Source organism: Alternaria arbusti, assembly GCF_024043155.1.
Source record: "Alternaria arbusti strain BMP 1465 chromosome Unknown scaffold_10, whole genome shotgun sequence".
NCBI classification, from domain to species: domain Eukaryota; kingdom Fungi; phylum Ascomycota; class Dothideomycetes; order Pleosporales; family Pleosporaceae; genus Alternaria; species Alternaria arbusti.
Window position 1 is genome coordinate 430,789 of NW_026249950.1, and position 27,947 is coordinate 458,735.

The 27,947-nt window shown below is 53.8% G+C and overlaps 7 protein-coding genes across 7 annotated transcripts; 2 read left to right on the top strand and 5 right to left on the bottom strand.

Annotated features, from left to right (window-relative positions):
• Positions 1–99: 99 nt before the first annotated feature.
• Positions 100–3,219, bottom strand: J4E86_007400 (uncharacterized protein; the record flags this gene model as incomplete). Its single annotated transcript, XM_051447920.1, has 3 exons — positions 100–893; positions 945–2,975; positions 3,039–3,219. 3 exons carry the CDS (start codon positions 3,217–3,219, stop codon positions 100–102), a joined length of 3,006 nt encoding a protein of 1,001 aa, XP_051300858.1.
• A 1,995-nt stretch (positions 3,220–5,214) lies between these two features.
• Positions 5,215–6,916, bottom strand: J4E86_007401 (uncharacterized protein; the record flags this gene model as incomplete). Its single annotated transcript, XM_051447921.1, has 3 exons — positions 5,215–5,778; positions 5,834–6,294; positions 6,349–6,916. 3 exons carry the CDS (start codon positions 6,914–6,916, stop codon positions 5,215–5,217), a joined length of 1,593 nt encoding a protein of 530 aa, XP_051300859.1.
• A 1,741-nt stretch (positions 6,917–8,657) lies between these two features.
• Positions 8,658–9,919, top strand: J4E86_007402 (uncharacterized protein; the record flags this gene model as incomplete). The annotated part of the gene is made up of 2 exons (XM_051447922.1): positions 8,658–9,456; positions 9,507–9,919. 2 exons carry the CDS (start codon positions 8,658–8,660, stop codon positions 9,917–9,919), a joined length of 1,212 nt encoding a protein of 403 aa, XP_051300860.1.
• A 6,515-nt stretch (positions 9,920–16,434) lies between these two features.
• Positions 16,435–17,475, top strand: J4E86_007403 (uncharacterized protein; the record flags this gene model as incomplete). The annotated part of the gene is made up of 1 exon (XM_051447923.1): positions 16,435–17,475. The coding sequence occupies one exon, from the start codon at positions 16,435–16,437 to the stop codon at positions 17,473–17,475; it is 1,041 nt and encodes a 346-aa protein (XP_051300861.1).
• A 204-nt stretch (positions 17,476–17,679) lies between these two features.
• J4E86_007404 (uncharacterized protein) lies at positions 17,680–19,355 on the bottom strand (the record flags this gene model as incomplete). Its single annotated transcript, XM_051447924.1, has 2 exons — positions 17,680–17,934; positions 17,988–19,355. 2 exons carry the CDS (start codon positions 19,353–19,355, stop codon positions 17,680–17,682), a joined length of 1,623 nt encoding a protein of 540 aa, XP_051300862.1.
• Positions 19,356–23,996: 4,641 nt separating this feature from the next.
• On the bottom strand, positions 23,997–24,950 carry J4E86_007405 (uncharacterized protein; the record flags this gene model as incomplete). Its single annotated transcript, XM_051447925.1, has 1 exon — positions 23,997–24,950. The coding sequence occupies one exon, from the start codon at positions 24,948–24,950 to the stop codon at positions 23,997–23,999; it is 954 nt and encodes a 317-aa protein (XP_051300863.1).
• Positions 24,951–25,782: 832 nt separating this feature from the next.
• J4E86_007406 (uncharacterized protein) lies at positions 25,783–27,298 on the bottom strand (the record flags this gene model as incomplete). The annotated part of the gene is made up of 2 exons (XM_051447926.1): positions 25,783–26,027; positions 26,161–27,298. The coding sequence occupies 2 exons, from the start codon at positions 27,296–27,298 to the stop codon at positions 25,783–25,785; spliced, it is 1,383 nt and encodes a 460-aa protein (XP_051300864.1).
• Positions 27,299–27,947: the final 649 nt, after the last annotated feature.

Consider the following 27,947-nt stretch of genomic DNA (forward strand, 5'->3'; position numbering starts at 1 on the left):
TGGCATACAACTACACCTAGTGGTATCTAAAAAAACGTACGAAGTGACATGAGAAACGTAAACATCCAACTACTAAACAACACTATTCAACCATCCAGCCTAGAGAAGTAGAACGGCACCAACAACACCAACAAGCATCATGAATCCAGCTCCAACACGGCTAGCAGCGCCCTCGAACTCCGCAGGCGGCATGTACTGGGAAGGCATGGCAGGCTTACCAGTACCAGTAGGCATAGGCGCGTACATGCTGGTACCGTTCATGGCAGGGCCGGCGGGAACGTAAGGAGCACCCCCAGCAGTTGGGTAAGGAGCGGGAGTGTAGGTGGACATTGCGACCTTGGTGAGGGTCATGTACATGGTGCTAGTAGCCTCTTGTTCGACTGGCTTCTTGGGGTACTCGGGCATGGCAGGGTACTCTGCGGCCTTGGAGGCCTCGGGCATAGATGGGTACTCAGCGCCCTTGGAAGCTTCAGGAACGGATGGGTACTCAGCAGCCTTGGACGCCTCAGGAGCGACAGGGTACGCGGGCATCGATGCTTCAGGAACAGCGGGGTACTCGGCAGCCTTGGAAGCCTCAGGCGCAACAGGGTATGCGGGCATAGACGCCTCAGGGACGGCAGGGTATGCAGGCTTGCCTGAGGACACGGGCTTAGCCGGGTAGTCTGCAGGGTATGCGACGGAAGGAGCAGAGGATGGGTATGCAGGCACGTGAGTGGCGGTAGCGATGGGCTTGGTGATAGTCACGGTGACGGTGCTGGCAGTGTAGACGCTGGTGGTCCAGCCCTCAGGTACGTCGGTCGAGCCGGTGGGCTTTGCGCACTTGGTGCAGACGGTCGCAACGTAGGTGGTGGTGACGGTGGTCAACCCAGTAGGGCAAACGTCGACGTAGGTAGCTAGGAAATGTCAGTGATCTCTGTGTGCTATTGGGTTTGTTGCAAACTTACTTGTGACGACTGAGGTGGTGGAGCCGGCGGGAACCTTGGAAGACTCGGGGTACTCGGGGTACTCAGGCTTCTCCGTTACGGATGGGGTGCTCACGTGGCCAGTGCTGGATGCAACAGAGCCTTTGGAGCTCTCAGCAGGGTATGTAGCAGAGACAGTGTCGGTGGGGTACATCGGCGATGCGGTGGAGTATACACCGGATGAGTAGACAACAGACGAGTGGACTTCAGATGGGTAAACGGCAGAGAATGACATGCTGTACTCCATGGAAGGCACGTATGGGGTAGAAGACGCAGCCTCGGGGGTGGACGCAGAGACAGTGTCGGTGGGGTACATGTCGCTGGAGCTTGAAGCACCGGGGGTAGTCGCAGAGACGGTACTAGTCGGGTACATGTCGCTGGAGCTTGAGGCCGACGAGGACACTTCGCTGGAAGCAGAGGTCTCGCTCGGGGAAGGAACGTAGAAAGAGCTGCTGGCGGTCTCGGAAGCAGAGATCGTGGCAACGGATGACGGCTCAATGAGGGTGCTTGAGACGGTCTCGATGGTGCTGAAGGTCTCGTATACCGAGCTGGCGCTGATAGTGGCGGTGATCTCGGGGACGGAAGACGACTCAACCATGCTGCTGCTGACTGACTCGACGGAACTGGCAGTGATAGTCTCAGTTGGGAGAGGAACGTAGACTGACTCGCTGCTGGAGGCAGATGCAGAGATGGTAGCGATGGACGAGGGCTCGATCATGGTGCTGCTGACAGTCGCAACGGAGCTGGCGCTCTCACTGGCAGTGGGCATCTCGCTGTAGACTGAGCTGCTCTCCTGGACGGAAGAAGAGCTGGAGGCGACAGAAGACGATTCTGCGACGGATGAGCTGGAAGAAACGTGGACAGAGCTGCTGCTGGAAGCTGAGCTGGAGGTGGCGTAGGCAGACGAAGATGAGGCGCTGCTGCTGGTGATCATGGTGCTGAGAGTGGGAGTGCTGGAGGAGACCATGCTGCTGGAGACAGGGGTGCTGGAAGTCATGGCGCTGCTGGAGATGGGAGTGGAAGACGAAACCATCGTAGACGAGACAGGGGTGCTGGAGGATGACAGCTTGGTCGAAGTCGGGGTAGCAGTGGATGAGGACAGAGTGCTGGAAGACACAACAGGGTGGAAGTCCTTCTTGAAAGTACCGTCAAGAGACTTCTTCATCCAAGTACCGAATGATTGGCCGTATGTTGGGTTCTCGACAGAGACAGTCGCTTCCCATAGCATGACACCGCCAAAGTTGGGGTTCTTCTTGTAGAAATCGAGCAAGTAGTCGGCATCTTCAGGCGAGACGTAGTGCTCCTTGTGGGTAGGGAGGCCGGCAGGACCGGCAGGCAATCCAATGTAGAACTTGGCGTTGGGGTTCATTGTGTTCTTGATCTCGTTGATCCACTTGTCGAAGGTGAAAGTGCTTGGCTTCCCCTTCTTCTTGTCATCGACCTCCTTGGCAGCAGAGCACTCCCAAGTGTTGTAAAACTGAGTGAAGATCATGTCGAATTTCAACAGCTTCATGATCGGGGAGATTCTAGCATCAGGAACGATGCACTGAGGAGCGGCAGAGAGAAGCATGCTCGAGTGTTTCTGGACGTAGTTGCCGAAGTGTTCGTAGTTGGCGTAGATGAATTTCTCGTCGCCTCCGGGCATGTCGTAGAATTGCGCTTCGAGGTCCATGTCGAAGCCGTCTACGAACGCGCTTCCGAATGGACGCGGCTTGTTGGCGTCCTTCCATTCAGGGGTGACTTTGCCGTAGGCACCGAGCAGGAACTCCGCGGTCCATTCGGCGACGTCCTGGTTCTTGAGGTAGTAGTTCGTAGGCCAACCACCTCCGATGGAGAGCATGACCTTCTTGCCCCTCCTGTGGCAAGCATTGATGGCTTCCTCTATGCCAGGGCATGAACTGTACAGAGTACTGTTCTGTTTCAGGACCGGATCGTAATATACATCACTGCCACACGCGTTGGCATGGTTGCTTCCGGGGTATGCGCCTCGCACCGTAGGGAACGAATTGATGACTGTATGTTCAGAAAGTATTAGCATTGCTTCCTAGTCGAAAGAATAAAGATAGAGTAACTGACAGCCGATGTTGACAATGTCGACGTTAGGGTCAGTGCAGACATCAATCAGTGGGATCTGATCGTATCCCTGTCCCCAGTACATAGCAATGTTCGTCTTGGCGGCAGCGTCGTAAGTCGCAACAGCGCCAGAGACAAGGAGTCCAGCTGCAAAAGCAGCGCGAGTGAACATTGATGGAGACATGATTATGGTATTAACGATATAAACAACGATATGCGATTTTGAATGATAGGACGGCCAGGGGCCAGTAAAGATCGTGATGAGCGGACTCAACGAAAGGACGCAAGCAAAAATGCTGCAATTAGGATGTAGACTCGAAAGAGTGACTTGACGAGGAACTGGAAAGCAGTGCGACTGACGATGAGAAAAGAAGACATGGGAGATTGCACTATATCTAGTCTTGGCCCACAGGGCTGTACCTGCATGAGCGAGAAGGGTCGGACGCTGACTGCGCCGTTTGGTGGCATGAGGCCATCGTGCAGATTCAGACGGCAGACATCGTGTGCCTGCAGGAACAGAACGATGGCTTCCGTAGTTCCATGCCATTGGTAGAGGTGCCTGGACCCTAACTGCTTCGGGTCTGAAGTGTCGTCGGGCGTCCAGCAGTACCTGCGTCTAGGCGAGCGCTAACCATCAACATGGCTTTTGGAAACGCTTCCATGTGATGCCTCACCCTAGCTTCAAGACCGGTGAATGGGCCGTGTCTGAGTATCGATAGCATCAATCTCGGTTAAACAGTCGAGAGTGCTCCTTCGACCGTCAGCAAAAGGAAGGAGAGTTGCTGATGCATAATGGAACGGCTCAGGACGGCATTCGGTCCAGCTTCCCGGTGGCTTCGTTGTTGCGTGCCTATAGTATGGACAGACACATAAAGCCAACAACCTCTGCTCGAGTTGGCATTACCTCTTGCGCTGGTTTGGCAATCCTGGGTGAGTTGGAAGAAGAAGATCCTGGTGGCAAAGCGACCTCCTGAATCTGCAGTCGGTACCCGTGGACAGTGTAAACACCGGGTCTCTCGGTGGCTGCCTGCAGGAATCTTCTCATGGCTGCATGGTTGCAGTGGTTTCATCCCAATGGGGGTACCGGTCCGAACAAATTGGTGAGTTGGTGTTGGGATGGCGTCGGCTACGGCTCAAGCGATGCTTAAGTCAGGGGCACCGAGCGTTAACCATTCCCCTTTGAGACAGACCCTTTCAGCCCTGTCAGAACCGCATCCTTCAAATAAGGGTGTCTATCTTCAGCCGTCTTGGCTTGTGTGACAGTAGCGATCAATACAAAGACATGGTCTGCTCGAGCACTTACGCCTTGACCATCTGGCTGCGCCCTTCCCATACATATCATCCGCCTGACCGTTCTTCTGCCGGATCAGTCAGCCAAGATTTACGGCGCAGTATTCTTGGTGGAGAGGTGTGTGGGTCTAGCCTGAGACTAAGTTTTCCTGCGGGAGGTTCGCGACAGTGGCTACCCATTGGCATCGCGAAAATGACACGCCCAAGGGCTAGCAAACGCGCTGACGCGGGACCAATGGTTTGACCACGGCGGGAGCTATTGAAAGCTGCATCGCAGAATCGGCCGTAAGGATAGCTCCTCGTGCTTCTGAGTCATCTGCAGTGCCGGTGTTCCGTCATCGTGAGCATATCGCAGGATTTTGGAATGAATGTAACCTCGGAGCGCGCGCGTGCCGCAGATTGCTGGGCGAAGGAGTTGGGAAGGGCGCGCATGTATATTGCGCTGGAGCCCTCTTTGAGAGCTCGCGACAAGACTCTTCACGCTCGCGCACGAAAGCCAGAAGGACATGACATATGCGCAGTGGTGCGTGGTATGACGGGTCCGGGGTCTGCAACGTGAACGGGTTGCGCAGTCGGTGCGAGGTGATGTGCAGACCCACGGCGGGTGGGTGCCCAGTGCAAATCATGGGCTTGCGTTCGCCGATCCCCATCCAATACGACCGCGCGGCACTCTTCTTTGCAAACTTAAGCAGACCTCACATCGCCTAGGAGAACGAAAGTGGTGAGTGAAGTTGTATGGAATTCGTGCCTATCTATTCAGTCTAAGCATGGATTATAAAAGTCGTAAGTTTCTTAATGTCCCTCCAAAGCATGCCCGTTCATGTCGTCTCATTTCCAGTCGGCGTTGAATTGAGGCTGCTGATAAGCCTCGTTCATTATTTCCCCCTCATCAAGCGACAGCAAAACGGCTCCGCTCTCGCAATGTCTTGCCGTATCTGTATAGTGCAAAGATGCCAAACGAACACAACACCATGCATCCCGCCAGCAAACTCACACCACCATCGATCCCAATACCCTGGAACATGGGTCTGGCGAACAGGATCGCCGCAAACGCAAACGCGCTTCTGCTAAGACTATTGGCACTGAAGATGCTGGCTGCATATGTCGGATAGATGTTGGGGATGTACAGCAAAACGCTTTGCGCGATGAAGTAGATTCCAAAACAAGTAAGACTGAGACCAATGGTAGGCACCATCCAGTGGACCGAGGGTCTTGATGCCCATGCGAACATGAACAGCCCTACAGCGATGACGGGACTAGCCACCATGCCGGGCCATAGATGGTTTTCGAGCTCGCCGAACGTCCCGTTCATGAGTCGGGGGAAGACGCGGTACTTGAGGTACAGCACGTGTGCGGCGAAGGCGCCAAGGCAGGCTGGGAGGATACAGAGGAAGACGAGGCCCGTCGACTCGGCGTTGAAGCCGTAGTATACAGGATAGACGAGAGGTAGGGACTATGATGGATGCGTCAGTGAGCGTCTTTGTGGCTTGAGCAAGGTGAGTGCTTACCTCGAAGAATGAGTAGTAGATGCCGTAGCACAAGCCCATGTACACGGTCGTGAACAAGATGGCAGGGTCGAGGGCATTGATCTCCCAAGGTTTGACCAGCGCGTCGAAGAGCAAGCTGCTGACCTTCATGTTCTTTTGCTTTCGCTCGGAGGCCGACATCAGCTCCTGGTTTCCTGTATCCTCTCGCATGCGCTTCGCTTTGTAGTACAGAATGGTGGGTCCGGAGCTCTCCGGCAGTACCAACAATATGGCGAGGTATACTGGACCTGCGATAATGAGAAGCTCCCAGCTTGAGAAGCGCCATCCCAAGTCCTTGACGGCATATGAAGATAGGGTAGGTCCAAGTGCGGGACCGAGTGTCGCGACCGCCGCCCAGAGCGCAACCGCGAATGGGAATTCAGCCATCGTCCAGATGTCACCGAGCGATGCGCCAGCCGTGGCGAGACAGGGTGAGGCCATGACTGCACGTCGAAGTCAGTATGTGTCGTAAAAGTTATTCAAAGAGCGTCACTTACATCCCAAGAGAAAGCGCAGTACCATCAGACCAGCGAAGTTGTCCACCAGTGCAGTCGGTATGCACAGGATGATGAAGAAAAAGCCAGATACCGCATACGGAGGGTTCCTGCCGATGGCTGGTACTTCAGATAGCGGCGAGAAGAGCAGACATCCGATTCCATAGCCCAGAACGTAGAGCGCAATGCCGAGCGAGGCCGCGACATGGCTGACGTCGAACTTGTCCATGACCGCTTGTTGTGAGGATGTGTATATGGAAGAGCCGACGTACACGGCAAAGGTATAGACGCATAGTAGCACAGTCACAAGTATCTTGTGGGACTGAGGCCAATTCTGAGGGTTACTTGGGTCGCTTGGTCCATCCCAGTCGACGAGGGTGGTCTGGTGCTGTTTAAGCTCTGTGCCAACAGCATCTCCAGCTCCAGGGACCGCTTCCTTTGGGAAAGGGAGATCGTCAGTTGACGAAGATGTAGACATTGGCTTTGCTTTTGTACGCGCATAGTCGAATTTTCGATGCTTGATGTAATGGGCTAAGGTTCCGATGAAGGAGTGCTTGAAAAGGTATGACATTCTGGCGATGCTATCGTAAGGTTGTTGTCGATTGGGAGGAGATGCTAGACAGAACGAAGAGGTAACTAGAGGTAGCAGTAGCGGCCCTGGACTGCCAGATGTGAGGAAGATAGGAAGGTTTCCGAGGAAGGCGGGCTTGTAAGATAAGTATGGAAACGTGGTGATGTTGCACAACACTGAGAGTCTGTGCTACAGGCTTATATCCTCCATCGTGGCTGCTATCTTAACTCCACGTCTTACACGCCCAGCATCTGGGTTTGTCAGACTCTCGCGCAACTTGAAGGTACAGCTCTTGGCGCGAAAAATAAACGACACGATATGGACGTTGTGTCAGCGAGTTGAGCCATGGCGATAGCGTGCTCTTCGCATATGTCCCCGATAGCCCCTAAAACGGCAACAATCTACGAGGATAAGTCTCACTCTCGACCACGTACCGATGCGCCATTGCATGCTACAGTGAGTACTAGGCCGATCTAGAGATTTCCAGCGCTGCAACTCGTCGGACACTTCTCTGACGTTAGTTCAACGAAAAGCCTCTGGTGTTAGCGGAGTCAGCGGACATAAAACGTGACCGGACGTCAGATCTGATGATTCATCGACCAATACCTGCGGCATGTGTAGAGTGTGTACATATAAGGTCGTCGCTTGGACGGACGAATGTGCGGAGAGGTCGGAGATGCGAATCCTCGAGACACCAGATTGGCGGGATAGGAAGCGAGGTAAGCATGTACCACCCGAAAGAAGTAATCACCGATCAGCCTTAAAGACTCCGGTCGGAGTCATCCTATCATGGTGGCCATGAGAAAGCAATGCGTACTCGAACATGATGAGATTACTGATAGCAGGCTAACCCAATTGTCAGTATACACCTAGGTAGGGTATCGACAGTCCTCCAGTGGAAACGTTCGATAGTTTTCGTCCGAAACCACAAACTCTCCGGAATTTGTAAGTCGATACTGTGTGTGCGAAAAAGCAGGGTCGGATCTGCTGACAAAGGAAGGCTGCATTATCAGATGTGGCTGCTCGCAGCTTCTGCTATTCGTCGAGCCAAATCTTCCATTGATGGCGTAAGCGGTAAGCACTATGATGTCTTATCGCAAACGCATACATGCCTCGATGTCGCAAAAGAAAGTTGTCGATGTGAGAAGATCCATTGTTGAAGTCAGGACAGGTCCGAGGCCAGGTCGTCCAGTCTGGCTTCGAGAGCTACCTGATTGTTGGGTGGGGCAACCACGTGATGCGGGGACGTTGACGTAAACGCGTCCGTCGCGTCTGGCCCCTGACGCCGTCGCTGTCACCCAAAAGTCACCCGGCACACTACCACAAGATGGCCAACCAGCTGCACTTAAACGTCGCATCACCCTCGCGCAATCACTTCTACACGGGTTGTACGGAACGGAAGGGAAATTGATGGGACTAAAAAAAGGTGCCGAGTGAAATCCACGGTTCACCATCGTACCCCCTCGATGAAACGGCCATCTCGGCTTTACTACAATACGACCCAAATGCCGTCCCTAGCAGCACACTAGGTTTGTACCAAGGGCCCGGACGTTTGCTTCGCCCAAACGTCTAGGTCAGGAGCTTCAATTGGAGGCGCGAACGATTTTTGTGGTATGTTGCACCTGCTCCATTCTTTCACTCGCGCGCCTTCACTACACCCTTTGTCCTCGTTGCTTCGTCGCGAGCGCCATAACCTTCCCTTCTCAATGGCACTGTAGTTACGCAAGAACCTAGTCTCCTAATGCGCTGTCATAGATTCTACTCCTTCCGCCGCCATCCGCTATACTCAGCATTCCGGATACTGGTCCTCTTCTTTCTTGTCTGGGACTCGCTGCACTGCCTCTCCTTGTCCAAGTACCAGACATCTGCGACGACCGGCCCGCCTCCACCTCGTAATACGAAGCGCATATACATAGCCTCACAGCACTGGAACAACGCGCGACTACTCCGGGAGCATTGGAACAACGCGCTGGTAGCTTTGGTACAAGAGTTGGGTGTCGAGAACGTGTTCGTATCGATATACGAGAGCGGCAGCTATGATTATACCAAGGGCGTACTGGAAGAACTCGATGCTGCGCTGGAACCCCTGCAGGTGAAGAGGTCGATACAACTCTCCGACAGATCGCACACGGATGAGATCGCGCAGTCGCCGACAGACCACGGATGGATCAAGGCATCGGACGGGGAGACATACTTGAGGCGCATGCCCTTTCTGGCGAGCATACGGAATCATGTCTTTGAGCCCTTGGAACGCCTGGCTGCGGAGGGCGAGCATTTCGACACCATATTGTTTCTCAACGACGTGGTGTTCACCCCAGAAGACGTACTGCGATTGCTGGACACCAATGGCGGTCGTTATGCGGCAGCCTGCTCCATCGACTTTAAGAAGCCGCCGCAGTTCTACGATACCTTTGCGCTCCGAGACTCAAGCGGCCATGAAGCCTTGATGCAAACTTGGCCTTACTTCAGATCGTACGCCTCGAGGCACGCAGCCGAGAAGCTATTGCCAGTGCCCGTCTCCTCATGCTGGAATGGAATAGGTGAGTCCGCTATTGTCTGACCTCCTGCGCACTTACTAACCAATGCGCAGTTGCTATGCCCATCGAGCCCTTCCTCGCCAGCCCACCCTTACGCTTCCGCGGTATACCCGACTCCCTCGCAACATCACATGTTGAAGCGTCTGAGTGCTGCCTGATACACGCCGACAATCCTCTCTCCACGACCAAGGGTGTCTTTCTCAACCCCAATGTCAGAGTCGGCTACAACGGTACCTCGCATGATGACGTACACTCGCCGGAAGTCATACTGTCTCCATTTCAGATATTCCGATCGTTATGGAGGAGTCGCATTTTGAGGTGGACTACAACCAGCTTGTTCAAGGAGCAGGTCGTACGTATGAAGTTGGGAAAGTGGACTGCGGAAACAAAGAAGTCGGAGCCCGGCGGCTTTTGCCTTGTCAACGAGATGCAAGTCATTATTGAGACCGGGTGGAAACATATGTAGATGTGAAACCAAGATACCCATCCTGTTGGATGCAGGTCCTGCTAAGATTTAATGTGTTGACTGTGGTGAATCTTTCGCACTATGTGACTTCGATCCATAAGAAGTTTGTTTAGACGCATCTTTGATATGCGTCGGGAAAGGAAGCAGAACTAAGACGCACGTCTCAATCCGAGTTGATTCAGAAGCTGTATTCCTGACAAACTAGTCGTGGCTCAAAGGAGAGGATGAACTTATTGCCTACGCTGATGGCTCTTATCAGCGAAATAGCATAAGTCTTCTTCGCATTGCTTCTTGGAATCCGCGGGAGTGTAGGAATTCGTGAGACTAAACCAAAGCTCGCCATCCGAATGCGGCTTGATGGGTGTTGCATTGCTCTGCTATTAGCTTGACTTACTCGTTTCAACGCGCGCTTTTGAGTGTTGTGCTGCGATCTACTGCGTCTGTCTCGTACTCCAGAATCATAAAAAGGAGTTACTCGCAGGCATAAGAGCGTGCTGCGTCGCACAAAGTCTAAGGCAGATGCTCGCTCTGTCTTTGTCGTGCTAGACAAGGCAGAAAGCGCGGGTGCAGCAATTGATAGCAAAGGCATGTTCGCCCAAGGCTGCGATAACACTCCGGCGACTTCTTACTCTCTAAGCTTCTTACCTATGCTAATACAAGCGTAATGCGTACATTATAAGCATACAGCATCTTCACCTAAAAGAATTGCGAGCACTCTTGCGTGGCAAAACAGCGTGTGCTCGCTTAGCGGCAAAGAGGTAGAGGCAAAAAGAAGACAGAAGCAGGAAATCATGTACATAGCATAGCAAAAAGGAAAAGCAAAAAACAAAAAGTTCGAAGCACCGTTAATCGGACAGCTATAGGAATTGAAGCTGCCCGTGGTGATCTACATCTTTCTTATACCTCTTAGCCACCACAGCCGAACCTCTTTGTTAGTAGTGACAGCAATGAAACGCAAGACGCACCTTAGCCCACCATATTTATATACCGCCTGATGGGTGGCGGTCAGGATCGAACCTGGGTATATGAACCACGGAAAGAGGTGAGGTGCCTTTTCCATTACGCTATGCGTCTTCACCGCGGAGGTGGGATGATGGAATATAGTACAATCCAGGCCTTTATATCTTGATAGGACCTCAGATTGGGTATGTCTGGTGTAGAAGTTGGTGAGACTTTGTGGGATCTTAGCGAGAGAGTTGTGCGGCGATGACGACGACGAGGCGGCAGCGTTGCGGGGATTGCATGCACACAGGGTCCAGTTTGTTTGGCCTGCGGCCCTAGCATCGGCAACGGCAACGGGGCGTGTCAGTAGGCGTATGTCTCCCTTGACAGCATGCCCTTTCTACTCCCATGCCTCGACGAGCATCCAAGGGCTCATGAGCACTTCAGGTCCCATGGAACAGGAGGCCTTCAGCTCTCTGAGTCTAATACTGCATTTGAGATGGACTCAACTGATGCTAAGACTCTTGCAAAGGCTTAATGCAATGTCTGATCTCCATTGGCAGCACTTAGGGGTTGGCCACCTGAGACAATGAGCTTCCAAAGGGTCGTGCACCATTGCAGCAAGCTTGCAGCGCCTCAATGCTTGTTGTGGAGCGATCCTGAAATCTCATGATAATCCTCGCAGACCATAACAACCCTTTGCCTCGACCAACAACAGACCGCCAGCTGCAACTCCTCAATGTCGAAGAAGAATCACTGCGGCGCTGCTGCGGAGCTCCTATTGAGAAACAAGGCTTTCACAATGCGAGGCGCTGCGAGATCATATTCCTGTCCTTTGCCGCCTCTATGGCCATGGTGTTGAGCCTGGCGCTGGCTTTGGTCTCCTCCGCGGCCTCAACACCATCTCCAGACCACCACGATCACCGCAACCAGCACCACCAAACCGACAACGGCAGAGCTACTGACCACTGCAGACAAGCTCTTGTGATGCTGGAGCAGATCTCAACAGCCTTGCTCTCGCTGACTTCGAGACTGACCAGGCCTCTGGAAGCGCTCCCTTAACAGCGGACCTCTTGCGACAGCAGTACTATCGCACGACGGGCGCGCCTAGACAGCAACACCATTGAGCAGCCTTTGTGCAACATGGCCTCCTTCCTCGCGAGCCGCATGACCCCTGGAGCCTTGCCATCGAAGCGGAGGTGTCTGCTCGACGACTTTATCGCATCCCCGAAGGCATCCCCGCAGCGCCCGACAACTGTCTATACCGGCGGAGACGACAGGGTAACGCAATGAAGTGGCTTGACGGAGACCTTCAGGCAATTCGCAGAGAGGAACGTGTGGGTATGAGGCGGCCGCCTTTACCTCCCCTCGGGGGCTGCGCCTGGAAACATCCTGAGAGCAACGAGCGGGCATCAAGCGATGCAGGAACAGCAAGCTCGGGAACCATCTTCTCTGCTCCTGCGGCAGTGCTTAGAGACTCAGACGATTGTCCTTCTCCTCATATCGCAGCGCCTCTCCGAGCAAGAAACACCCGAAGCCCGAGTCGCCAGTAGCGCCCCACCAGCATGTCTGCACGGACAACGAAGCAGCGCCTTGAACAATGAATCATCAGAGACCTTGCAATGCAATGGACTTTCGCCTTCGCAGCTCATCGAAGGGAACCAGACTACACGACAAACCCTCGACCGATCGGCTCTGACGAAGCGACATGGCTACAACGACCACAATGTCGCGTCTTAACATTGAGACATAAACCGGTTGAGGAATACAGAGCGCTGAGATGATCTCGAGGACATCGCCCATGAACGACTGGGACGAGGGTAGACGGCCAAGCCAAGCTCCTTAGGATACCGGTCATCAGCCTGCTTGACCTCCACGAAGTACACAAGCAGCGGCGGCTGTGTATGCTAAGCCTGGTGACAGGCCGGATGATTTCGAGTATGGGATACCCTCAGCCCGCGGCGACGCATCTCCACTCCAAGCTTGGGCGGCGTCGCGCTGCCTGCCTATGAACATCACCCAGGCGTACAAGGTTGGGCAAATCTGAGTGGACTCGACACAACCGGCCTCGATAAAAGGCAACATGATGGAGACTTCGTTGAAGTTTGTCGATGATGTTTGCTCTATCCTCCGGAGCTGCATTACAGCAGAACTTGGCGCAATTCCATACTGGGCTTGAGAATGAAGGCCGCTGTCGGTCGGCCTGTCCTGGAACATTTCGCTGTCGACCCCAACGTCCCGTTGACGTTGATGACCCGTCTTCATCCATCTCTTGCTTGACATGGTATCTCTGGCGAAGGATGAAAGGACATTACTTCACAATCATCTATCATCCTTGACGAATATTGTCAACTCCTGTATATCTCGGGGACCATCTCGTTGCATGGACGCACTAGACCTCGCAAGTACCCTCGCTGGCGCTTGAGAGTGGGAAGGCCGTTTTCATGCATGGCTGTGGACCTTTATGACCGGGAAGGCACACATGCTTTATTGGCCATCTCGTCGACGACGAGATCCAGATACCCACTGTCATCGTCGGAAGGCTAAAAGACCTATCATCGAGACCAAGACCTCGAAGAATCCTCTCAGCTGATTAGTAGACGGAGCGATCCGACATTCCTCGATACCGGCGCTGAGAGAACTTTGCAGCCTTGGCCGACGTGCCATGCTGCTGTTGTACATGGCCGGTCCGATCAGATCGACCAGAAGCCCGACACAACGCCAGACGTTGTTGCTAGCCTGAGCAGTCGAGCAGGTGGATGCTTGTTCTTGCAATGCCCGGGGTTGAAGACATCCTTCTGGTGTTCTTGGTGCTAGCCTCTCCTACTCTGACCTTGGTTCATCAACATCAAAACCCTGGGTCTACCGTGGCCGTCCGGAGGTATCTTGTTTGTCGTTATTCGCGGCAGTGCCGTTCGCGCGCGCTCTTGGCCGGCGGTCACAGCATTCGACCTCCGTTGCGGTACCAAGTAGAACAAGGAGACCTGTCGTATTGGGTGGGTGTCGATGCCCGATCCATGCAGTCTTGACAGCGGGCGCCGATCATAGATCGTACCGCCAGCTTCCCACTAAGGTACTGCGAGCTACAGATGTATCCCGGACTCCTTGTGGTAGTAGTGGATGTCGTCTTTGTATGGGGTGGGAGTTGTCGTGGCGCTCGCGGCAGGCCTGGCTGAAGACGCGGTACATACATCGTGCTGAAGTCGCAAGTAAAAGACGACCCGCGCTGAATTTGCCCGCCTTAGCACCGTGTCGTGGTAAAGGCCAACGGTGATCCCAAGTGGGGGGTGTACATCGGAAGTGAGCTTTTCGCCGTGTCGTCAGCCGTCCGCCCTGGAGGCAGACGCTCCGCTCGAGGGGCTGCGATTTGTCCGACCGTCGAGATCGATGTCAGCGTCGTCGTCTGCTGTCGATGCGATGAAGATCCAGTCGCAAGCTGGTGTCGCGATCGATAGACGGGGTTCGTACGCAGTCTTGCTCGTCGTGGTCGCAGGAAGGAGGCAAAGATGACGACGGTATCGCGGCTGCATGTTAGACCCACGAGAGCATTCTGGTCGTAAGTAAAGGGAAGCTGCCATCGTTCGCAGTCGCCGGAAGCCAGCTTTCTAAGTCTTGATCGCTGTGGTGGTGTCGCTGGTCGTGTCATGGTTGCGGAGATGCCTTCGGAGCTCTGTCCGCCGCCGCAATCGATGTCGCAGCTTGCTGCTGGTGCTGCAAAAGAACCGGGCAGTCTCTTCAATGTCCAAGTCGCCTTTTCCAGGCCTCCTCTGCCTTGTATGATCGTCGTGGCGTTGGTGTGGATAGTGTAGAGTCCCGTGTCTGCGGCGGGCATCCGAACGAAGCTGCGGCGGCCTGTGAAGGGGCGGGAAATTGACACTTCGAGCATCAGGTCGACGGTCTCGCGAAGCCGTATCAGCAGAGTGTCGACTGCTTGTAGACGATGCTATCGTTGCCGTGAAAGCGGTGGTGTGGATGTCGTTGGTGGGGGAGAAGTTGCAGCGGCGATGAGGGAAGCCACGAAGCTGTCGTTTAGCGGCGCCGCGAACATCGATGCGAATGAGCGAGCACTGCAAGACAGCAGAACACACTGGCTGCATGCATAGCAGAGGGCCAACGCGTGCCTCGTGATAGCGCGATGAGCAAGACGGCGGCGGACGAGCGAGGAGGGAGCAGAATCGCCCTTGCTCACCCCCGAGAAGGCCGTACTATGAGCACACGCTTGATGCATCTATAATCATCAGCGGCCGAACGTGGGCACTTCGCTCGCTTGCATGCTGCTGCTGTGAGCGAAAGAGCTGCTTGCGTACAGTCTCCGCGTCGCCGCAAGACGTGGCAGCCTTGAATGTCTTCAGGAGGCGCGTGTGCATCCTCAACGCGAGCTGCAACACCGCGATGAGCGATCTCAAGCCTCAAACAGATGAATATTGATGCGATAATGATGGAAATGCCATCTCCAAGGCATGCAACGACGTCGAAAATGCACTGACGTAAACCTCGCCCTTCCCCGTTGAGGCATGGCTTCCGACATGATACGCGCGCCATTTCGAACTTCATCCCATCTTTCTTCCTCCATCTTCGCGGAATTCTATCAGCAGCAGCGGCACGACAAACCACCTCAGGGACTCAGCATGTTTTCTGAATCGCATCCTCTGGTCATCATGATGTTGCTCGTAAGGAGATTGCCATGCACGGTCCGCGCACATGGGATTTCGACCTCCAGCCCACCAAGCCCTTCACCATAACAATGCCCTGGATATATAAGTCTACTATTTTCCAGTTACTTCGCCTTCGGGCATCTGGCATTTTGTAACGATACAGAGAAGCTTAGCATGGCCCCTGCACTAAGGATGACACGCTCAAAGCAAAGAGTAGAAACCATTTTTTTGCAGTTTTTTTTAGGCTCAAGAGTTCGATACCAGCGACCGACCTTTACGATCGCCGGGCGTATTGCAAGTTTCTCTTTTTGGCAACGTGGCGACGCAGGTGTGCAAGGAGCGGTGCACTGCCGACTCAGTTTTCTGCCCAAGTCTGGACGATTCTCCAAGCACCTGAGGCCAACCCATTGGCATCGTAGAGCCGGCCACTTCTCGATGGTCTGGTACAGCTTGGATCCTACGACAAGATATTGACAGTCTTGTGTCAGAGCATATAGCAGTCTCACGTGCTTTATGCATGTACAAGAGGCTCTATTTTGTGAGACCAAGGAGCTGAGGAGCTGACATGTGTCTTCGCACCCAGAGCCGACAGTCACAGTACGCGTCGTATGTGCTTGGAGAGTCTAAGAAAACACTGGATCTGCAATGCTGCTGCTACGTATGCGGCAGGCTCCCCTAGTCCCGTCGTTATGTTGTTGTTGCTGCCCGAGGATATGTATGACGTGGTGGTCCCAGCGCGCACAAGGCCTTTGTTTGTATGCAATTTCTCGCCTTTCCCCAACGATAGCTTTGACCGCACACTCACATCCCCGCGCTCCCCAAAATTTCAGACTGTACAGACCTGCCACCACATCTTCTCATCCTTTCATACCACACACACACACACAGCGTCTATCAGCAAGTCGCAAATCATACACAATGTCACAAGAATCCTCCCTCCTTCCGCCCTGGGCAAGCCGCGAGTACTGGTTCCCGTCAGAGGGCGAGCGCGATCACTTCGCTTCGCAGTATGGAGAGTTCATCATCAAGATGCTGAAGAGCAAAAACTGGGACGAGTTTGATAGCAGGGACGCGGTCGTCCGCATGGCTAAGGCGTACATCAAGGAGATGTATGAGGATCCATACTTCGACATTCCCGCCCCCAGGGTATACGACCCCGCGACCTTGACCGAAGCCCATTTCGTCTTCTGGGCACATACCTCATCAGGGAGACAGGAGGTCGTGAAGTGGGAAGACCTCCGCGGAATCGTCTACAAGGCCTTCGCAGCTCCCCGCTTCCTCCGCGAAATCCTCACCAGAGGTACTCGACTACACTCCGAGTGGTCGAGTGGAGGAGTCCGACTCACCGCCGCCCAGGATCTGGCGACGATAATGCTGCAATCTTGGACCCCGGTCATTTTCACGGAGAGGGACATTGCTCGCTGCATAAAGGGCCACCGATTTCAAGAAAGACTGGACAAGATGGACGAATATGTCTTCAAAGTACAAGACAATTTCGACCAGGACTTCCCTGTCATCGGGATGGACGGCCGTGGTAAAACCCAATTCACCATGCGGCCAGGGCAGGAGAACAAGATCTTCGCCCCATGGTACGATCTTGGCCAGATCGGATACCACGACATCCCCGACTGGCCCGCACATTCGAACATCGCTTCGCGATTGATGACCGACCTGCCCGCCGAGCTCATGCTCATCGTTCTTGAAAACCTCTTCAAGTTCGATCAAGACATCCACATTGTCTTCGACCACGACGAAGACGAATACATCTTCATTGTGGAGCGGGAGCAGCACCTGAAGGAGTTCCCGCACAGGCTCCAGGGTGTAGAGATGCCAATGGGCAATTTCTGGAAGCTGCCATACTGTCGCGAATTCTTCGCTTTTGGGGCGACTGGAGAGGCGAACCGCGCGATGATGATGGGCGTGTTCCACAGGAACAAGTTCATCGTACATGATGACTAGCCCTAGTCCGTGGGGACCTTCAAAGGTCAAACCGAGGGCGAGGGAGACGGTATAGGTATGCCGGGCGGATACGTGGGCTGGAGAGGTGGAGTGGTGTCGCTGTGGTGATGATGGAGGACCTCCTGGGGGCTGTATGATAGATTGAAATTTGACTTTTCGTGTACGCCTGACGTATACCACACCACTACTTCTACATGCTGTTGCTCATACGGGAACCCTCTGAGATACACCAGCCCAGTACTTACACCTCTCCTCTAGCAGGGCGATGCCACCTTGTCGTAGCCCACTCGCAGTCACCAGGAATTGCTTTCCCTCTTCCACACCCGGCACGCCTGGTATGCTCGAATTCGTAACCTTGTGTGCATTCGGATCACCAGTCTGAATGAATGAACCCAGGGCGCCAGCGTATCCTTGGTAAGTCAGAGCATCGGTTTGCTGGATTGAACCGATCGTGTTCCACTAATGAAGTTAGTACCCGACGTAGTCATGAAAGAGGCAGTAGATGAACTTACATATTGCACATCACTCGCATGCTTAGCAGGCGAGATAGTGTACTCGACCAACCAGCCCTTCTCTGCCTTCTTCGAAAGCCAATACGACGGACATGCCAGTACGAGGTCGCGGTACAACAAGCCAGCGCGGATGTAGGTCGAGTTCCAACTAATCTCCTCCGCCGTACCCACCGCCGGATACATCCTCTTCACCTCCTCTCTATCCCCCTCCGTAAAATCCGGCAGAAAACCCCTCAACCATCCATCAAACGACGCGGCCGAAGAATTGAACCCATCACTCCCCGTCTTGGCATTCTGAAACCCAGGCGGAATAAAGTTCTCCCCCTCATGCAAATTATAACTCGTCAACACCATCTCCGCGTTAAGCCTCCCCTTCTCCACCACACTACTCAACTCCTCCTCCAGAAACCCATCATCAATCACCGGCCCGTACGTAAAAGAAGCAGTAGTATACTGCTGACTCGTACTCAGCCTCAACGCACTGTCCCTCAATCTCTGCACATCCACCTCTTTCAAACACCTAATCTCATCGTCCACACCCGCACAGCCAACATCGCTCAGCGTCTGACTATACAGATCCTCCGCCCACGCGCTATCGTACCGGTACGTCTTCGGCCAAAACGGACTACTCGCCAACGCTTTCGTGAATAATCCCTTCCCTCGGTTCCCCGTCGCAATCGTCTGCGCAACTACACTGCCGCCGCCCGCCGACTGCCCCCAGATCGTGACGTTTCGTTTGTCGCCACCGAAATGGTGGATATACTTTTGTATCCACTTCAACGCAGCCTGCTGATCCAGTAGACCGGGGTTGAGATCGACGTCTGGGTGTTCTGCTATTTTGGATCCGGGCAGGAAGCCGAAGACGTTGGTGCGGTAGTTGGAGTATACGACTATGTAGTCGTTGCTGCTGGAGACGTTGAGCACGGGGTAGCCTGACGGCGGGATGCTGAAGCTCGCGCTGCCGCGGATGAAGCCGCCGCCGTAGAAGGTTAGGAGGACGGGTCGGAGGTCCTGCTTTTTTGTCCAGGGACGTGAGTAGAGGCCGAGGTAGAGGCAGTCTTCTGAGCCGTTTACGGTGCGCTGAGGGCACATGTCGAAGGCTTGGTCGGTGTCGTATGTGCCATTGGTGATGTGGCGCGGTGGTTGGGGTGCGCGGAATCGGTTTTCGCCAGCTGTTGATGCTGCAAAGGGGATTTTCCGGTAGTGTGTGAGGTTGTACTGGGAAGATGATGCGCCGCGGAAGGTACCATAGTCGAGATGGACGATGGGGTTAGATGCATTTTGATGGGGATACTGGGTTGGTGATGCAGAAACGGGTGTACCGCTTGCCACGAAGGCGAGGATCACAGAAGCGACGGACAGTAACATCGCAACCAGTGTCTTTTAACGAAACTCATGATCTGACAGGTGCGGTCGTGTCTACATATACAGAATTGGAGATACTAGTCTAATGCCATATTAGCCCCTTCTCCGCAAATTACAGCAACTCATTCCCGGCGCCCGGATTGCGGGGACGGCTAAAACCAGGATAGCATGGAATGAATGTCAACAACAGTCGTCCATGAATCGCGACATTCGGTGTATTTTGCGCCGAGCCTTTGCTGAGAAAATGGGCTAGGCTCAACTCTGGAGATGTTCCGTGTGACGTCGATCATGGGTTTCTCCGTCTGATGTGACTAGAGCGGATGTGGCATGGTGGAAGTCGCGACATCTGAACGGCATCATGTCAAAGAAACAAACGTTGAAGATTATTGAAGAATGTATTGCCCAGGTGACGCTCAAGCTGTCTACTATCAACGCCGTCGTAACCCATAAAGCTAAGTCGTAACATCGTAATGCCAACCATACAAGGCACGCTTCACGCCTACTTCCTCTCGCCCTTCCTTCCGGTCTTCTTCAACCGTGCAGCAAGATCCATCATCCCGTCCGCCCAGACAGACATTTCCCTTTCTTCTTTGATCTCGTTCCCACAGAAGTCGCGCAAGAACGCGCCCATCTTCTCCTCGCCGTATTTCTCACCGTAGACAACCACCGCTCTCATATTGACGTCGGTCTCGATGCCCTCCTTGCCTAGACTAACACCGACTTCAAAGGTAGCCTTGACCTTTGTTTGAAGAGTCGGCAATAGCATGTTCGCAGAGATTGCCATGCGCTCATCTGAAAGAATGAACTCTTCAGTGATGTAGCTATGTTCCAGCCAGCGAACACCCTCTGCGACTGCAACAGCGGTGGCCCAGCCATTCTTGACAAGCGAAAGAAGTGAGGAGATGCGGGTCTGCGCCTGCGGGATACCATGAAGATGTGCGCGGATAAGTTGGAGGAAGAAGCGCTTGCTTGTTGTTAACGCACGAGGATGTGGTGTTGCTGAATCACCGATGTAGGCAAGCGAGATGGATCCGTTGGGTGTGTTGGAGCCGGTGGCGAAGGCAGAAGGTACGAAGTAAAGTTCGAGGTCGTTCATGTGTGTCATTGTGATGCTGTTCGAGGAAGCGGACGTTATGCTCCATCCGTGGGCTTGCTCAAGGGCAGTGAGTTTGGCTAGTGTGCTGTTAGTCGAGTTCTCGTGCATATCATGAGCATTACATACCTCTCAGACTGCTGACTTCGCTTGTAGACCAGCCGCGGCACTCTTCTCGTACACGTTCCGCTGCTTTGATCTCTTGGATGCATTCGACTTTGCGGTCTTTAGCTGCCTCGATGCGTGTCTCCTTGTCGACAAGCTCTTGTTGCAGCTGGGCAAGAAGCAACTTCTTCTCTTCCAACTCGGCATCGGTAGCAGTAAGCTTCTCTCTCGTCTGCTCAAGCTCTTCCCGGTCACAGCTGTTGAGTTCATCATGACGCTGCTGTAGTTGCTTACATTCAGTGGACAGACGTTCCTTCTTCTCGACTAGAGGAGGCAATGTCTCGTCAAGAAGGCGCTCCTGTTTAATTAGTGTGGATTCGTCGTGGTTGAAACCGTCCATGGTGTGGAGGAGACCAGCTTTGAGATCGTGCAGCAGCGTGCTTCGCCATGTATACCACTCTCCACGAGCCTCGAGGCGCGCGTTGGTCTTGAGGTTCTTGAACTGGTTGTCCATGACAGCGCGCTGGTCCGGGGGTGCAGTGAGGTACTCGCTGAAGAGCAGTGGGTTCTCTTCTAGTACGTTGGCCTCCATTGTACGGACGAAGTGGCGACCGTCCGAGATGTACTTCTTCATCTCGTGGCATGCATGCTGGTACAGCTCGTACTCAGGCAAGGTGCACGCTCCAGCCACAACGTAACGATCTAGCGATTCCTCCTTTTCCTCTACTTCCACATCGTGGAAAGCGGAAGGAGCAGCAGTATGACGTCGCTTGGTCGTACTAAGATCCATGAAGCGGATCTTGGTCATATCGAGGAAGTCTTGTAACGAGATTCGCTCAACATCCGACATATCTTCTGCCACACCAGCCTCGTCGTTGTTTTCCTCCTCTGGCTCTTCACCAAAAGCGACGCGCTTCATTGGGCTCATGCTTTGCCTGAGATTCGCCTTCTTGGGTGTCGGTGTCGGCTGCTTCGGCGTTGGCTGCTTTTGAGGAGTCTGTGACTTCTTCGGCGTCATCCCCTTCTTCACTGGTGACATTAATGTCTGTTTTCGTGGGGTGGATAACAGCTTGATGCTGTTGCTCAAAAGCGCGGTGCTCTTGAGTGTAGGCTCCTGACGTGGTGCATTCAGAGGACTGAACTGTACTGCAGACAGTGACGAACGTCGTCGGTCAAGTATTGTAGCTGCAATCGGGTCCTCGGGAATCATCATGGGTGTCCTCTGCGGCGTAGGGTTTGAAGGAGTCGCAACAGCTTCCTTCTCTTTGGTCGCGCTCAGCGGAGTCCGGCGCACAAACGGCGAAGGCTCGACCTCCTCAATATCCTTCTGCCTGACGATCTCTGGCGTACCAGGGTCAAGGGTGGGATATGCCACATCGCCTGTCGTACTGGGAGTGATGTCTTGCAGGACCTGAGGTGCTGATTCAGCCTCGGTCCTCAGAATGGAGCTCCTTCTTCGTTCAGGCGACTTCTTCGGAGACTTTCGCGGTGTCGGTGTTTTGGTTGCTGAAGCGGGTGTGTCGTCTACGGGTGTTTGTGGTGTCGTTGTTGAGCTGCCGGCACGCCTAATACCAGGTCCAACAATCTTGGTGAACTCCATGGAAAGGTCTTCATCTTCGACCTCATCCTCCTGATCTTCCTGTACTTGTTGTTTGCCATTCTTAATGCTGCCAACTGCCAGCGTGAAGTCCATCGTCGCATCATCAACGACGCTTCCAACACTAGCACGTCTAGCTGGCTCCGGCTGCGGCGCTTTCTTAATCGCTCCAATCGCCATTGTGAGGTCCATGGTCGCGTCTTCTTCGCCGTGCTCTTCGGATTGTCGACGCTGTCGCAAACTGGTACGCCGGCTTGCAGTGCGCTTTGCAGGGCTGCCTTGGTTTTCATCGAGCAATGAGACCCTCCTCTTAAGACTCTTCCTCCTGTTTGCTGGTTTGTAAGATGCCGCCATCGCCTGTATGCTTCCAAGTGGCATAGTAAGGTCCATGGTCATGTCATCGTCGTCGACGTCAGAGCTCGCTGCGTCTGAGCGTTGTTGTTGCTGCTGCTCCGGCTGCTTTTGTTGTGGTGGTGGGGGTACGATGCGGCCAACTGCGCGCGTGATGTCCATACTCATGTCGTCGTCCTCGCCGGCTACGGTGCGTGCTGGGGAGAAAAGAGGGCTTGCATTCTCCTTGTCATATTGTGCGACGAAGCTCTTCTTTGCCCAGGGCTTGAAAGATGCAGTGACTTCGTCTTGGGCGATCTCCATGCTCATGTCTCCGTCATCGTCGTCAAAATCCAGCTTCTGAGTGCCAGCCAAGTTTGCAGCCTCGCGTAGCGCAGCATCCAGTCGAGCGCTGCTCTGCGATGAGTCCTCAACATCAGGTGAAGCTCCTAGACTTTCTGTGGCATCGTCGATATCCATATCCTCAGAGTCGCTGCTCCCGTCATCGTTTCCACCAGGCGAAGCATTGTCCCCGCTTAGCGGGCTTGAGGAGTAAACATCGTCGGGGTTGTTGAAGTTCATTGGCGGTATGCCCGAACTCCGGCGGTTCTTCTTTTGATGTTGCGCGCGTTGGCTCTCAGGTGACGAACTAGGCTCTGGTTGAGGCTCTTCGGCTTGTTCTGGTGGTGTAGACGGTGGCTCGGCGGGGTCCGATGGAGGGGCAGGCGATGCCGGTGTGGATGCTTGTGAGACGTTCGAGGCTCTGCGTGTGGCCTCCGATGAGGCGGACGAGGTGGTCGCATCGCGCATGTACTCGACTACGTCCCATGTGTGTAGAGTGGCTTCCGGGGCGAAAGACACGCGTCGCCTTGCTAAACAATGGTTAGTCAAGCCTACGGGTCGATTTCACGCCCGAAACACGTACCCAGCGACTTGCGGCGCGCTTCGCGCCGCTTCTTCTCATCTTCATCGTTCGAGGCTAGAATGGACTTGACGGCGGGGATAAACGCAGACTATTTGGTCAGCATTCACTCGTACAATCGCGTGTATGAAGCATACCTTTCTGCGGTTTCCAAAACTCTCCTTCAGCGGAGGCGCTTCCAATTCCCCCAGACCTCCAGGGCCGATACTCTTACTACGCGTCTTTTTCTTTGGTGATAATGCTGCTTTCTTCAGAGGCTGCGTCGACGCCTTGAACGAGCCATTCGCGATTAGGCCGTCGGCGATGTTCTCTTTGCCTGCTTGCGCCATGGTGGAGTCGCGATTTGGTGTGTGGTGGTGGTGTTCGGGATGACAGCACTCATGTAAACATGGAAGGCGCCAACCCAAACAATGGGGTAGAAGGGCCCGTGCGCATTCGCCTGGTCTTGTGACAGCGCTCCCCGCGTCGTGCATGGCATTAAGAGTTGCACGTTCGCGGCCGTTTTTAGTCTATTGTCTATTGCGAGTCTACCTAAACGCCTCGCTCCTGTGTAGAAATCAACGCTCTCAAGACCTCTGAATATGTCCGCCTTCAACATTAGAACGGCACATCCATATCCTCAACACTCTCCTCTTCCTTCTTTCCACCACCCTGCTGTTCGTGCAAAACTTCCTTGATAAACCCGATCAACGCATTCACACTAGCTTTCTGCGTGCTCGGTAGAAAGTGACCCCCGGGGTGATACACAACGTACTTCTCCTCGCTGTGCTCGCAAGCCTGGACCAATGCCAGACTCCGCGCCTCCTCAACCACGACGTCCTGCGTACCCAAGAAATGCAGCATCGGTGTCTTGATCTTAGGCTCATAGAACGCGTGATAAGGGTTCTTTCCACGGGCTGCGAAACCGCTATAGCTGACCGCAAACTTGAGTGGCGGATGTATTGTGCCCTCCATGTACCCGGTGTCCTCTTCGAAAGACTCTGGGAACCTCATACCGCCCTCAGGATACAGCTTCTCAAATGCGGCGCGACGGCCTGGCTCGAGCAAACTCGCGACCATAGCTGCCGCTGCTCCACCTTGTGAGAATCCCACGACACCGTCAAAAGGACCTTGTTCTTTCAACACGCTTGCGATGCGCTCCAACCCTTGCTCCATGCCTTCGTATGTGTATGGTTCTCCTGTGCCTTTTCTCCTCCACCAAGCCCATGCGTCGATTTCCTGCTCCTCTCCATCCTTTGTATCTTTACCCTCGCCATCTTTACTTGTGTTTCCCGCGAGGAACGATTCGTCGGCGGGTGTTAAACGAATGGGCGCAGTAGGATATACGAGTTCGATGCCTTTGGGGAAGGCTTTCTGTAATGTCTTGCGCAGTGCGCCGGTCTTGGCTTGGAATAGTGATCCTGATTGCGTGTAGCCATGGAGCATCAGCAGCTTTATCGGGCGATCTGGGGGCGGGGCGGCGGCCATGGTGCGCCAATGGGAGCGGACGCGGAAGTTGGTGAGGGTGTAAAGACGTGGGTCTGATAGAGCGAGGAAGTGCTTGAAGCGCATGTACAGGATGCGCAAAAAAATTAGAGCGCAGACGTGTCAAGGTGGCTTGTAGAAGGCGTGATGCTGCGATACGAACCTTGGAAGTTTTGGGTGTTGCTTCGGAATGATACCGATTCTCGGGATGCCGATTGCGTCATGGGCTAGCGGAACTCCAGGTGGGCAACTATTCACGACGCGAACACACTTTACGAACTATGCAGGATAGACGCGGATTCCAGTGTTTGACTCTTTTTACACGATGGATTCACGATAATTGCAACTGCGTTAGAGCCGAAGGCTACATAGTCACGAGAGCAGTGAGGAGCAGCACGCTCTTTTTGTATAGACAGTGGTACTCTTCTATATACTCCTTTGTGCGTCTAACGTGATATCTACACATACGCCCTCAGTCGAAGTGACTTGGAGAACGAGATGACCTGGGCACACTTTCGGTCCCGCTATCCTCCGCCGCGTTCATATACTTCCGATACGGATTAGTGGATTTCGAAGTCCGTGAAGCCGCAGAAGACAGCGCTGCTGACCTTCTTGACACCGCAGATCGAGGGACAAGGAATCTACTGACATCGCCAATCTCAGATTGATCGGCATCAGAACCTGCTGAGCTTGGGTTTCTTTTGTCTCGCGTCTCTGTGTCGGTATCGTCGCAGATAGTGGAGTTCTCGCCCGAGTACACAGACGGTACGGAGTGCACTGATGGCGCATACGTAGCCGGATAAGCACTTAAGGGTACCTCCGGATCCTTGTCAAAGTGCCACTGTAGCTGGCGGTGTAGTCGTCGATGGTTGTTTTCTCGCATCAGGAATGACCGTTCGATCAGAGTTTCGATATCATTCTACGGACCGTTAGCGTGAGCGTCGTACTGATAGTGAGCGGCATTCTTTACATATGTCAACCTGCCATCGAGAACATAGACTCCCGTGTCGTTGGTATGGAATTTGAAGCCCAGTTCGATCAGCGCATATTCTTCCACGAGGGCTTTCTGGATAGTGATCGATTCCTTGCCTGGTGCGGTCTCGGATGGAGAAAACTGCGGTTCGTAGTCGGGATCAAAGAAGTAGGTATGCACCGGTTGACTTCCTAGATAGTGAGTTTGACCTTTCTCTAGGCAATGTCAATACGATGACAAGTGACTTCGGGGACGGATCTTTACCTGATATGCGAGTGTAGGATGGTCTCCATCCAGCTTGCCTCATAGTGAGCAGAAGCTCACTTCCTAGATTGAGCGCAGACGCCTCCCAGAAGATGGTACTTCTAACAGTCTGATCAATCGTGTTGTCGTAGTCATACTGTACCAGCTGACTGGTGTGCAATTGATGTAAGTCTTCTGGATCTTCAAAATCAGAATCAATCCCAAATCTAGTCAACGATTTTTGCAGCTTGTGCATCCTCTGGGAGCGTCGGTCGGCTTTTGCAGGGAAGATGATCACCTGCTGAGATTTCGAAGTACCATCGGAAATGCCTGTGCCCCCCAATGAAGCACGCGAAGCATGCAATGAGGCTGTTGTGCTACGAAAGCTGTGGCGACCGGAACTTCTTTGGGGCCGATCGTGATAGCTAGTCCGACTGGGCCTCATATCCAAGTGTGCGAAATTGTCTACAAATGAAGAAGAAGCCGATATCGAAAGCGGGGCTCGTTTGCTTGTCGCATATTCTGTTACATCCACGGTGCGATTGCCTTCCGCGATTTGGGTACGTCTTATAGCCCGATCGCTTTCATGCTCTGAGTTCAGCAGCTGCTCTCGTAGCTCATGAAGTAGCTCTTCGTAACGCTGCAGTTGCAATTTGTGGAATTCATCCGTTCGTTCTTTTTCGGCCTTGAACATGGCATCGGCTCTCTTCCTCGCTTCTCTCTCGGTTTCTAGCTTCTCAGCATTGAGTGCTGTTTGAGCTGTTTCTTTGGCCATTTGCGCGGCCGCGATCTCTTTCGCTGCCAGATCCCTCACGCTTTGAGCTTGCTTTGCAGCTTCTGCTTCGATAGCCCTTCTTTCCATTTCCCACATAGATTCCATACGCCTTTGCTCTGCCGATTGAGCTGCTATGAGGCTTTCGAGTTGCTTCATTCTCTCCTCGTCTTTTTCATGAGCATCCTGCATCTGCTTCATGCGCGCTTCAGTTGCTGCATTGGCTCGTTCCCGTTCGCTTTGAACTTCGCGCTCTTGCAATACCTTCGCCAGTCTCGAGAACGGCGGGTCTTCATACACAACGCGAGGTTCCTGGTTGCGCTTCTGAAGCAGTGTCTCTACCCTGGAGAGAAGCGCATCTTCTCTTGCCTCGTTTTCAGACGTCTTGGGTTGCATCTCCACGGGTGGATCAGGTATCGGTGGATCGGGCGACGGTGGAGCAGGCATCTGTGGAGCAGGTATTGGAGATGGCGGAACAGGCGCGGCGACCTGTTGAGGACTCGGAGGAGATCGCGGATATGGCAAGTGTGAGTCGGATGCATATGCTTGTCTTGGTGGCACTTGGTAGTACTCGGGGGGTGGTTGCTCGTGTGACAATCCCTGCCGTGGCGGAGGAGTGTGCCCATAACTGACAGATGGCGGAATGTGACCACGCCTGAAAGGATTGGAAAACTCGGGTCTGACTCTCTCTCGGTAATGGTCACTGTCGAAATAATCGCGACTGGGCGCACTGTGAGCTGAATCCATCGAATCACTATGAATAGTGTGAACTCGGGATGAAGACCTCCTGCTATCGGCCTCTAAGAAAGGTGGTTTCACGGTAGTCATGGTAGGCCTTCTTTGTTTGGATCTGTTGCGGCGGGGACGGCTGGTAGGCGATGTACCGAATGACACATGTGGCTCTCCAGTATCTCGCCTGGGGGGCTCCGGGGGTTTGCCGTAAACCGGTGACGACCCGTATGTATAGGCCCACGAATCAGAACGATCAGCGGTTTTTGCACTCCTCTTACGAGCCTTTTGGGTATTGCTGCGGAAGTTGTACGGGGGTGCATTGGTGTCGATCGTACTGGCTTCTTCCGCACTCTGGAATGCTTCG